Source organism: Thamnophis sirtalis, unplaced genomic scaffold (assembly GCF_051295495.1).
Source record: "Thamnophis sirtalis isolate CommonGarterSnake01/CBP01778 unplaced genomic scaffold, rThaSir2_p1.2 scaffold_1, whole genome shotgun sequence".
Classification (NCBI taxonomy): Eukaryota; Metazoa; Chordata; class Lepidosauria; order Squamata; family Natricidae; genus Thamnophis; species Thamnophis sirtalis.
Genome location: NW_028261381.1, coordinates 138,740,482 through 138,752,767, shown reverse-complemented (window position 1 = coordinate 138,752,767; position 12,286 = coordinate 138,740,482). Strand labels below are relative to the sequence as shown.

The window sequence follows — 12,286 nt, the reverse complement described above, 5'->3', positions numbered from 1 at the left end:
GGTGCACAGGGTAGTCCCCCTCACCGTAGATAGCGTTCTAGATGAGTTCGCAGATGTGTTCGATGGGAAATTGGGCTGTTATAAGGGCACCCCCATTTCCCTCTGCCTCGATCCCCAGGTCGCTCCCATTAGGCTGAAGGCACGCAGGGTCCCCTTCGCATTGAGAGCAAAGGTAGACGCTGAACTTGATAAGCTTATAGAGCAGGGGGTAATCGAGCCCGTAGATCACGCCCGTTGGGAAACCCCCATAGTCCTCCCGGTCAAACCCGACGGATCGGTGAGAATATGTGCCGACTATAAGTCGACCATCAATTTGGCCCTGCAGGCAAATCCATATCCGGTACCCGTAGTGCAACACCTACTCCACTCTTTAGGGCAGGGCCGCATTTTCGCCAAGCTAGATATGGCACAGGCCTACCAGCAGCTTCCCGTAGACGACGATGCGGCTACAGCCCAGACCATCGTCACCCACCGCGGGGCCTTCCGTTGCCGCCGCCTCCAATTCGGCGTTTCGGTTGCCCCGGGGATTTTTCAGAGCCTCATGGAGCGGTTGCTCCACGGGCTCCCAGGCGTCGTTCCCTACTTCGACGACGTCCTGGTCGCAGCCCCCAGCCACTCGGAACTCCTGAAAACACTGCGGGAGGTTCTCACACGTTTTAGGGAGGCAGGACTGAAACTAAAGCGCAGCAAATGCGAAATTGCTGTTCCCAAAGTAGAATTCTTGGGGTTCCTCATTGATGCCCAAGGCATCCACCCCACTCCTTCCAAAGTCGCCGCCATCAAAAACGCACCCGCACCCACCTCTAGGGCGGAATTGCAGGCGTTCCTGGGGCTTTTAAACTTCTACGCCCCTTTTATCCCCCACAAGGCGTCGCTAGCTGAGCCGCTACACCGACTGCTTGACCGGTCAGCGGCCTGGCAATGGGGTAGCCGTGAAGCGCACGCGTTCGCGGCTATAAAAGACATTTTGACCTCGTCGGCAGTCCTAATTCAATATAGCGATAGGATGCCCCTAGTTCTGACTTGCGACGCCTCCCCCTATGGCATAGGGGCGGTCCTGAGCCATGCCCTCCCGAACGGCTCAGAGGCCCCCATAGCTTTCTATTCCCGGACACTCTCCTCCACGGAGCGGAACTACAGCCAAATCGATAAAGAAGCCCTGGCTGCAGTGTCCGGCATTAAGCGGTTCCATGACTACCTCTATGGTAGGAATTTCACCCTTGTCACGGATCACAAGCCCCTCCTGGGGCTACTGGCAGGCGACAAGCCAACCCCCCCATTTTGTCTCCCCGCATGACATGCTGGACGGAGTTCCTAACGGCGTATTCGTATACACTGTTATACCGTCCGGGCAAGCAGCTAGGGCACGCAGACGCCCTGAGCCGTTGCCCTCTGCCAGAGACGGACACAGCCCACGTGCCCGCGCTCTCTATTCTGTCCATCGCCGAATCCGACCTCCCCGTCTCTGCCGCGGACGTCGCAGCCTGCACAAAGGCTGACCCCGTCCTATCCCAAGTAGCTTCATGGGTCTTGAGGGGTTGGCCCGCGGAAAGGGTAGCGGAAGAATTCCGACCATTTAAAGCACGACAAGCCGAACTCGCCCTTCACGGGGGTTGTCTTGTCTGGGGGGATAGGGTAGTAATCCCCACAGCCCTGCGGGCACGAATCCTGCCCGCACTCCACAAAAACCACCCAGGCATAGCGCGAATGAAAGCCTTAGCCCGTAGCTATGTGTGGTGGCCCTTGCTAGATTCGGAAATTGCAGACTACGTAGGCCGATGCAGGATCTGCCAAAACTCTAGGCCGAATCCCCCCACAGCCGCCCCTCGTGAGTGGGAAATCCCTAGAGGCCCATGGTCCCGTTTACACATTGACTTTGCCGGCCCCTTCCACGGCCGAAACTTCATGATAGTAGTCGATGCGTACTCCAAGTGGGTGGAGCTGGTAATCATGACCTCCACCACAGCAGAGAATACAGTGAGGGCCCTTCGTAAGATGTTCGCCACACATGGGTTACCGGATGTGATAGTCTCCGACAACGGGCCCCAGTTTACCTCCACCACGTTCCAAGAATTCCTGGCCGAACAAGGAATCAGACACGCAGCCACAGCCCCTTATCACCCAGCCAGCAACGGCCGGGCGGAGCGCGCAGTTCGCTCAGCCAAAGAAGCCTTGGGCCGCATGGACCAGGGCGACTGGCAAGAAAGAGTGGCGGCTTACCTCTTGAGCCAGCACTCCATACCCTGCCCAACGACTAATAAAAGTCCCGCGGAGCTCTTGATGGGTAGGAGATTGCGAACCCCCCTAGACAGGCTCCATCCACTTTACGCAGGGGATCTGCCGAGCAACCTGGGGGCCCTTCCTTCCCACGCATTTAAGTTAGGGGATCCTGTATGGGCCCGCTCCTTTTCTGGGGATCCACGGTGGGTTCCCGCAACCATCACAGCCCTGACTGGCCCCTGTTCCTTCAGGGTCGGCCTGGCCGACGGAACACAATGGAGGCGCCACGTGGACCAGTTAAGGCGACGCCTCCCCGCGGAAACAGACGGCCCGAACCTCTCAGACAACCGCTCTCAGCACGAGCCACCCTCGAGAACCTTTCCCCCAACGGACCGCCTCCACCCGGGGAACAGGGGACAAGCCGATACGAACTTTTCGGACAGACGCGCCTCACCCGGCTACTCTTTTCCTCGAAGCCCTTATCGAGACTCTGAACCTACACCCCAACCAGACTGCACGGGGCCACTGTCGGACGCTCCTGTTGCCATGGAGACGCCACCCCGGGCAAACGGACATCGGACACCGGGCCCGGGGCCAACGCCACCTCTTGGGACCGCGTCGCAGATTCACCGCCCCACCACGGACACACCTCCGCCGGCGGTTTCCCCCCTGACGACAACCGCCGGGGAGCCACGAAGGTCGGGACGAGAACGTCACCGTCCCACCTACTTGAAAGACTATGTTTGCCCTTCCTAAGGAACTCTTTGACTAGGGGGGGAGGGGTGTTGAATACTAGCGCGGGAAATACAAGCGCGGGAAGAACTCCCTTTCTGATTGGTTCCCGGGCGGAGCCGGTTCAATCCTCGCCCTGATAGGTCGCGCTACTCGACGCCCCATTGGCTCCTCGTTCAAACCCGGGGGTATAAATGTTTGGCGCGAACCACGCCACGTTGAATCGTAGTTACTCTGTTCACAATAAAGGTTGCTGTTTTGCATACCCGCTTGTCGCGTCCTTCCCTTCGCTCCAAGATGCAAAACACAGTATCAATAATAGAGACCTTCAAATTTCTAGGTTTGATCGTATCCCAAGACTTAAAATGGACCCATAACATCAAAAACGTCATCAAAAAAGAACAACAAAGAATGTTCTTTCTGCGTCAACTCAGGAAGCTCAAACTGCCCAAAGAGCTGCCAATACAGTTCTACAGAGGAATTATCGAGTCTGCAACGAATAAGACAGACTTCAGAGGATAATTAGAACTGCAGAAAAAACAATTACAACCAATCTGCCTTCCATTGAAGACCTGTATGCTGCATGAGTCAAAAAAAGGTCCGTGAAAATATTTACAGACCCTCGAATCCTGGACATAAATTGTTTCAATTCCTACACTCAAAATGAAGCTATAGAGCACTGCACACCAAGACAACTAGACACAAGAATAGTTTCCCCCCCCCCCCCGAACACCATCACTCTACTAAACAAATAATTCCCTCTCCACTGTCAAACTATTCACTAAGGCTGCATTACTATTACTATTAGTCTTCTTATTGTTCCTATCACCCACCTCCTCCCATTTATGACTGCAGGACTGTAACTTTCTTGTTTGTATTCTTACAAACAATTTATGTTCATATTGATTTGTTTCCTGATTGCTTATTTGTACCCTATGACTATCATTAAGTGTTGTAGCTTATCATATCAGAAGGAGGACTCCCCAAATATGTAAAACTATAATTGACATATAATCCCTTTGTAAACTGTTTTGAAGAGAAAACATTTTACTTCAAATACAGAGACAGCGGGGTTTAGAGATCAAACATTGGGAAGACCCTTGAATGCTCTCATTCCAACCCCTGGAACTACAGGAACTTATTACTACAGACGATCTCACTGAATATTGGGGATTGGAAAAATTGGCTGCTTTGAATTGCTGTAAGAAAAGTGGGATATCTTGCATTAAATGTATACTGTCAACTACCAAATATTCAGAAATACCACATTTCCTTTCTCACCCCTTCCCATACAATTAACCTGTTGAAAGAGTTATAATTTAGCTATGCTATTGGGATGAACACCCTTCGAATGGTGTGGGATTATGAACGGATTTCCAGAAAAATAAAAAATGCAGACCGCAGGAACCCTTAGCACTATTCAGGTAACCCTGAGAACACAGGTAAACCTCAGAGTGCTTCAAGGACTCTAAAAGGATGTAAATGACCAGCTGTCTGCAAGGAATATAAATCCTTCCATTCCCCACCACCCAGTCAGAGATGAAGAAGTTTTTTGGATGAGAGCGAAACATCTTCGAAGAAAAAACAAAAAAGTCCAATTGCCTCCTGAAAAAAAGCACCTTTGGGACAAGACCTGGATGACTGGGAATCTCTACAGATTTTTTTATAATTTATATATCACGACTGGGGGAAAAAAGCCGTGTGGACTCCTTCCCCAATGCTTCCCCTCCTTTCCAACCCTCTCTACAAGTGACAGCGATGCCATCCATTCAGTCGTGCCCGACTTTCCCCTAACTTTGCTGCGATGGAGATGCATTTGGCGGGTCCGCGGCGTGCCCCGAAACGGACGACCACCCTCCCTCCCGGTTCTAAGTAGTGCAGTCTTGCGCCTCCACCTTCCCAATGTTTCTGCCGCAATAGCTGTCCAAATGGTTGAGGAAGATCCTCTGGCTGCGAATGATCTCTTCTGCCTCCGCCACCGCCTCCTCTTCGTCCGACATGGTTGCAGTTGACAAAAACGACCGGAGGTTGCTGGGCAACCGACCCACGCGCTTGGCACCGGGGGGGGGGAGGGAATGGGAGGAGCCAAAAGGGCGAGCAGCCAAAGACCGGGAGTGGGCGGGGCTTCAGAATGAAGGGAAACCTCCCGTCCTCCGCTACGCCAGCCTCTAAAGCTGGTCTGCTCCGTAACGAGTCGGAATTGGGAAATCGGGTGACGATCATATCCCGATGGACCGCACAGCTCCTCCATCGCAGCCGGAACACCCAGTGCTGAAAAGCCGCAGTCCAATCACCCTGGAGCGCTGAGGGCATGCTTCTGAAGCATACATTTACCAACCCAACTTGGTGTTGGGTACAGATTTTAGCATATACGACCGGGGTCCCCAAACTTGGCAACTTTTAAGACTTGTAGACTTCAACTCCCAGAATTCTCCAGCCAGCTGGGAGTTGAAGTCCACAAGTCTTAAAAGTTCCCAAGTTTGGAGACCTCTGATGTAGGGGAAACAGAGAGATAATTAAGAGGAAACGAACTTCCATCCATACAATTTGTGTATACTTCTAATGAGAAACACTGGGTACATTTACTTATTACTCTATATCATTGTTTCTTAATCATAGCACTCTTCTCATACATCCCCAAAATCAAAATTGCGTGCTGGCCTATTTTGAAAAACAATTCAATATTAAAATCCCTTCAAACTATTATGAGAAATGATAGAGGCAGTGAATGCATCAATTATAATTTTTAATATAGTAAATATTGATAAATGTAACCCATACAAACAAAAGCTCCATATTTTTTTTAAAGTGAGATGGGGTCCTAAGAGTATAAGACCCATTGTACAGATCATTTATGTGCCTTTATTTAAATGTACAACCTCTAACATAAATTAGTAAACAATAAACATGGCTAGGTTATTCACAAAGGAGTACGAAGTCAATTACGTAAAGTATATTTCCTCCTATAGGTCTAAATGTGAGCATACATCTTAATTGTTTGTGCACTTCATATTTTTAAATAAATGTACAAAATGAAATATGGCATTATAACAGTTTAAAAGTGTAAATTCTTGGACTAAATTCTCTGCTACGATAAAACTATCGCCCAAATAAATTCAAAGGTGCAAGATATATTTAAGTCCTTCAAATTTTAAGTTCATCTGTCGGAGAACTTGGAATGTTATCACTATATAGCAAAGAGTATCAGTGTACAGTGCGATTATGACTGCTATACATAAACTTTCATTTAAAAACACGCCCTTTTTGTAAGCAGTAAAAACAAAAAACAACAGCACCACTGTTAGCAAATTTTATATTTAGGTATCTAATTGTTCTCTCAATTCAAATCCAACTTGACTCTTTGGTTTTGAATTAAAATTGTGTTGTACATTAATTTAAAACAATGGCTAAAATACTTAAGGGTAATATACAAATATTTAGTAACTGGGAATATATTAATTAAGGCGTGCAAAATACTTTCCAATATACTGTACATTGTGTAAACATTTAAACTGTAAATAACCCTTTATAGAATATGCATTCCATTTTAGCAAAAACTGTAAGAAATATGGGGCTTTATGAAGAATGCACCTTTTTAGTTCCTTATCTTTGTGCTTATACCATTTGTATTTCAATTGATGAATACATTCATTATGCCAACAATTCATCTACTGTTCAGTATTCAAAGTTTGCAACCCATAGAATAAACACTGCTTTTTACTGCTCATCAGTGTGGAGCTTAAAATGTTTGTGAGTATTCATTATGATTTCCTAGAGAGTTAGAGAATGCACAACAATTGGAGATAAATATTGTAAATGAAAAATCTATTTTACTGAGCTTCGCAAGGCAATTTTCTGTTCTTCATAAAATTCCAAGTTACTCTTGGAAAACATGACTGTATTGTGCAAATTTTGAACAAGCATTATCTTGTTACAAACATTTAATGCCAACTGCAGCATTGCTAAAACTAAGCACTGAGTTAATACAGATTAAAACAGAAATATTATTCAATCACTTGAAAGAAAATTAACCAAGACTATAACTTTGTTTGGAATTTTGAGAACAAAGTGAGTTATTTACTGAGAACAGCTTCAGTTATGAAGGTTATAGATAGTGCCATTACAACTAGTACAGTAATTAATGTTAAAAGCAAGGAATGCAAGTTAAACAAAGTATTCCTTTGCAAGTTCTCAGCATAAGCGGCTCAAAATTCTCAGCTACAACATTTTTTGGAGCTCTCTCTTGGTTGTGGATTCAATCAGGACTGCCCATCGTTTTTCAAATCTTCTAGTCTTTGTAGTAATGCATTTCCAAAAGCTTCTCGATATGCTGGGCTAACTGAATCTAACAAAGAGTAAACAGTCTCATGGTAGGGATTCTGTAAAGTGTCATCCATCTGGTCAAAATTATAAGCAACCACCTACAAAAGAAGATATATATATATTTGAAAAGTAAGAAAGGATCCAGTACAATATAAACACATGGATAAAGAAAGACAACATAACATGTTCTGCAGACCTGCCCCCCCCTCCACCTTTGGATATTTAAAAGACAATCAATAACATAGATTTCTCAAGAACTGACTAATAGGTACAGTAAATGGGGTAATTATGAAGCATTTACTGCATCAAATTACTGATTGCTGGAAAATTATTTTCTATATAAAATATTTGGAACTTAAAGAAAAGGAAGTAGATTGCTTTAGTAACCATTTACTAAAGTCTGCAGTAAACACTTAAAAATACATACAAAAAAGCAACATTACCCTGAGTCCTGCTTCTGTTAGCTCTAGGCAATATCTGTTCTTCTCCCTAGTTTCCACATTTATGTATGCTACCTCTTCAACACATGGGAGATTTTTGGAAACAAACATGTTGCCCACAGCAAACAAAACGTCATTCACAACAGCTTCTGCTTCTATTCTCATGTCTTTCACATCTGTTCCTTCAAAATGGTTCTCCGTTCCACTGTTACTGGATTCATCCATGGAATTATAATCGGTCTCCATTCTGCACATAAAATATATGTATAATATTTAGTACATATCCAAATACCTCTTCAGCCAGAACTTTTAATACATTTCTGAATGTGATATGAATTTTCAGAAAATCTAGAACTATATTACAATTTATAACAACATTAAGCAATGGGAAATTCCAAATGGAACACAGACTTTTTAAAAAAACCTGGATTTTTAAATTTTGAAATAATCACTTAAACCTTTATTTCATGATTTCAAAGTGAAAGCTTTTGGTGCCCTGAAGAAAATAATCAGCCAACACTGTATTCAACACAGAGTAAGGTATCTCTTCTTTCTTCTACTTAACCTCATCGTTTATTACTATTTCCAGTCTGGGCATGTTTCTTGGTAGCTTCCTTCCCATTTGCTGCAAGTTTCAATTTTATAAGTCACTCCTTTCTTATCACTCTCCAAGAGCCTCTGAGATCCTACAATCTAGAGGCCCATATTTTTTATCAATCCCACAACCCTTTCTCAGCATTTCGTGTGTGACACAACTCCCACTCCCCATGCAATCTGAGAACAATGGAATATATGTAACTCAAGGTTGAACTGGAGGAATCTTTGATGCTGAGCTTGGTTGTTGACTTGCCCATCTTTTATTACCCAACTGGGTAATACTATCAGTGAAATGTTGGCAAACTAAACGAGAATACAGGTAGTCCTTGACTTACAACAGTTCATTTAGTGACCATTACAACAGCACTGAAAAAAGTGACTTATGACCATTTTTCACAGTTATGACCATTGCAGCATCCCTACAGTGATGACATCAAAATTCAGATACTTGGCAACTGGTTCATATTTATGACCCTTGCTGTGTCCCAAGGTTCAGGGATCGCTTTTTGCGATCCTGTGACAAAGTCAATGAGGAAGCCAAATTCACTTAACAACCGAGTTACTAACTTATCAACTGCAGGATTCACTTAACAACTGTGGCAAGAAAGGTTGGGGCAAAACACACTCAACAAAAGAAATTTTGGGCTCCTTTGTGGTTGAGGACTACCTGTGTATTCAATATTGGGGACAAACATACAGTTGCAAAGCATCTGTACAAAGGCATACAGGATATTCTCTGGCTGACACATCACAGTTGAGACGGTGAAGCTTCCCTGTTTCTCTAGAAACTATGGAAGTTGTAGTCCCAACACTGGAAGATCCCAGGTGGAGAATGTATGCACATGTATCACATCTCTTGCGAGAACTGCTTTGGTTGCTGATTTGCTTCGTGGTGCAATTCAAGGTGATGGTTGTCACCTTTAAAGTCCTTCCCGGCTTGGGACCAAGTTATCTGAGGGACCATCTTTGCTGGTCACATCAACCTGACCCACTAGAGCAGGGAGTCAAGGTATGTTGTTGGTCCCATCCCCTAAGGAGATACATCTAGCAGTGCCCAGACGAAGGGCCTTTTCTGTGGTGGCTCCCTCCCTCTTAAATTGACTTAAATGGACTCCAGGGGATGTAGAAGACAGGAAGGCCTAGACGAATGTTGTCCATTGGGTCATGATGGGTCAGACACAACTTCAGAACTGCAGAAAAAACAATTCCTGCCAACCTGCCTTCCATTGAGGACCTGTACACTGCTCGAGTCAAAAAGAGGGCCGTGAAAATATTTACAGACTCCTGGCATCCTGGACATAAATTGTTTCAACTCCTACACTCAAAACGACACTGTACAGCACTGCACAACAAGACAACTAGACATATGAACAGTCCCCCCCCAAAAAAACCCCATCACTCTGCTAAACAAATAATTTCCTCACCACTGTCATACTATTTACTAAGGCTGCATTACTATTACTATTAGTCTTCTCATCATTCCTATCACCCATCTCCTCCCACTTATGACTGCATGACTGTAACTTTATTGTTTGTATCCTTACGATTTATGTTCATATTGATTTGTTCCTGATTGCTTATTTGTACCCTATGACTATCATTAAGTGTTGTACCTTATGATTCTTGATGAATGTATTTTGTCTTTTTATGTACACTGAGAGTATATGCACCAAAGACAAATTCCTTGTGTGTCCAATCACACTTGGCCAATAAAGAATTCTATTCTATTCTATTCTATTCTGTTCTGCTTTATTTCCTATTTCTAATTCTATTCTATTCGCGACTAACAACAACAAAGCCGCCTATGTGCGAGCAGGCGGCAATATAAATTCTCTAAATAAATAAAAATAAAATAAATAACTCGGGGCAGATGCCAGCAGCGGATGCTCCTTTCTCTCCCACGTTGCACTGAACAGTCGCATCGCCACCCCCGCGGTCTCCCGTTCAAATCCCCCACTAGCCCTCTCCCAAACGATTTCGCTCTCCGATCGCGACGGCATTATCTACCCGTATCCATTCTCCTTCGGCGTCTGCCCGTCGAATAGGTCTTGCATGAGAATTGCTCCCGGCCCCTTCACTAACCGAAAGGATAAGACACCCCCCCCCCCCCCCCGGTTCGCTCTCTCTTTGCTCCCAGCAACGAAACCGCTCGGCTCGCCTCTTCTCACTTTCCAAGGCACGATCACCAGCGACCGGCGGCCTGGGGAGAAAAACAAGCGGCGCCACTTCCGTTTGCCGATGGAGCTTGCACGTGGTTTAAGGGGGGGACGGCCCGTGGGACTCAGGATCCGAACGGAACTGACCCAGGGATGCATTTCATTAAGGATAACCCTCTCTAAGGGCACCGTGATTTCATTGCGGATTTCAGCGCATTGCGAAAGCACGAATAGTCTACCCTTAAAAGCAAAAAAAAAACAACAAAAAACCTCAAACAAATAGCCGTTATCAACTAACATTTGCATCAGGACGGGATGATTTCATTGCATTGCGAAAGCGCGAGTAGTTTAAGCTCAAAAAAAATAACCCTGCTCAATTATCAAGGGCTTACAGGTCTTCAAACTTGGCTACTTTAAGACTTGTGGACTTCAACTCCCAGAATTGGAGTTGAAGTCCACAAGTCTTAAAGTGGCCAAGTTTGGGGACTCTGGATCAAGGGTTTCTTGCCTGAGCAGGGGGGTTGGACTAGATGACCTCCAAGGTCCCTTCCGATGCTGTCATTCTGTTAAAACCTTGCATTCATCTTTACTTCAGATTTAGTTTTGTCTTTTATACGTATTTCCACCCAACTAAAAGGACATCTTTTTAAAAATAAAACACAACAGCTGTAGAGGGAAGCCTTCGAATAATCTCCCTGCAGGCGTTTGTGAATATTTTTTTTACGCCACCGTAGACTTGCAAGCTAAGAACCCCAGCCATTCTGATTTTTTCGTATCTCTATATTCCAAAGGCGTGCGGTCACGTGACTTCCCCGGGCCCACTTCCCTGGGCCTCCTCCTCCTCCTCTCCCTTCCGCAGCCCCAGAAGATGACGAGGCTTCCTCGCAAGACTTGACGTCCTCCGAAGCGTGTCTACGCCACCCAAGCTCTGAGCGGCCCAACGACTTCAGCCTCGCCGCCCCGCAGACAGTGGGGCGGGGAAAGGGGGCGGAGAGAGGGAGAGAGAAAGGGAGAAAAACAACCTCGCGGCGCGGGACGGCGAGAGAGGTTTGGGGAAGGGGAGGGGGCCGAAGACCCTCGTGGGTTGTGAAAACCTCCCACGCCTGGCCCTTTAAATTTCCCGTGGGGGGGGGCAGGCCTCGGAGAAGATGGCGGCGGTTTGAGAGGCGAGATGGAACCGCCTGCTCTCGCCGTCGCGGCGGTGCTCTTGCGGCGTGGAGCCTCTTCGGGCAGGACTGGGTAGACGAGCCGGGAGGCTCTTTCTGACCACTAACCGAGACCCCCGGACCCTCTCAAGCAGGCTTATTGCCACGGTCTATCGTCCCCCTCCCGCTTTCAACTCTCGTTGACATTCAGTGACAGCCTCGGCACACGCCCCTTTCTGGAGTTCCTGACTGGTGGGACTGTCAATCCCAACCTTCTCCCCCCCCCCCCCCCGACCCGTTTTCTTCCTCTTGAACAGACCCCCGTCTGGTAACTCCCGAAGACCTGTTTTTGTGGGTTCCTGGCTCCCGTCCTCCAGCCCCGCATCTCATTTCTTCTAACTTCCCTGGACTTCCCATCTCTCTCTCTCTCTCTCCCTCTCTCTCCTTGGTCACCATGCCTTGGCCCTTCTCTGAGTCGATAAAAAAAAGGGCCTGCAGGTATCTGCTGCAGAGGTACCTGGGCCACTTTCTCCAGGAGAAGCTCAGCTTGGAGCAGCTCACGCTGGATCTTTACCAAGGCACAGGCTGCTTGGCACAGGTGCCTCTAGACAAATGGGTAAGTGTTCCAGTTCCAGCTGGCAAAATGAGGAATTGTCTTTTGGCAGCTGTTTGT

The 12,286-nt window shown here is 46.5% G+C and overlaps 3 protein-coding genes across 5 annotated transcripts in view; 1 reads left to right on the top strand and 2 right to left on the bottom strand.

Moving 5' to 3' along the window:
• AK7 (adenylate kinase 7) overlaps positions 1–4,969 on the bottom strand; it is a 40,383-nt gene extending 35,414 nt beyond the window's left edge. For both annotated transcript variants that reach the window (XR_015698092.1, XM_087726130.1), the window contains exon 1: positions 4,848–4,969. Coding sequence is in view for 1 of the 2 variants with exons in the window: in XM_087726130.1 (XP_087582256.1) it covers positions 4,848–4,952 (105 nt within the window). In the remaining variant the exon portion in view is untranslated. The remainder of the gene's footprint in view (positions 1–4,847) is intronic.
• A 712-nt stretch (positions 4,970–5,681) lies between these two features.
• On the bottom strand, positions 5,682–10,620 carry GSKIP (GSK3B interacting protein). Of its 2 annotated transcripts, none has more exons than XM_014055574.2 (3): positions 10,481–10,620; positions 7,719–7,962; positions 5,682–7,373 (listed from the first exon to the last, which is right to left on the bottom strand). In XM_014055574.2, exons 2-3 carry the CDS (start codon positions 7,959–7,961, stop codon positions 7,212–7,214), a joined length of 405 nt encoding a protein of 134 aa, XP_013911049.2. In that variant the 5' UTR covers position 7,962; positions 10,481–10,620; the 3' UTR covers positions 5,682–7,211. The 2 variants fall into 2 exon arrangements, with proteins under 2 accessions (XP_013911049.2, XP_013911048.2); XM_014055573.2 differs by lacking the exon at positions 10,481–10,620 and adding an exon at positions 10,320–10,419.
• A 694-nt stretch (positions 10,621–11,314) lies between these two features.
• Positions 11,315–12,286, top strand: part of ATG2B (autophagy related 2B) — a 53,057-nt gene continuing 52,085 nt past the window's right edge. The window contains exon 1 of the mRNA XM_014055571.2: positions 11,315–12,229. Within this exon, the coding sequence (XP_013911046.2) occupies positions 12,068–12,229 (162 nt within the window). The 5' untranslated portion in view covers positions 11,315–12,067. The remainder of the gene's footprint in view (positions 12,230–12,286) is intronic.

Excerpts from the sequence above, each read along its gene's own strand:
- GSKIP (XM_014055573.2), bottom strand. The coding sequence starts at position 10,366 with ATGCAAGACCTATTCGACGGGCAGACGCCGAAGGAGAATGGATACGG. Across the intron at positions 7,963-10,319 it reads CCGAAGGAGAATGGATACGG|AATGGAGACCGATTATAATT; the intron begins GTAGATAATGCC and ends TTTTATGTGCAG. Across the intron at positions 7,374-7,718 it reads TAACAGAAGCAGGACTCAGG|GTGGTTGCTTATAATTTTGA; the intron begins GTAATGTTGCTT and ends CTTCTTTTGTAG.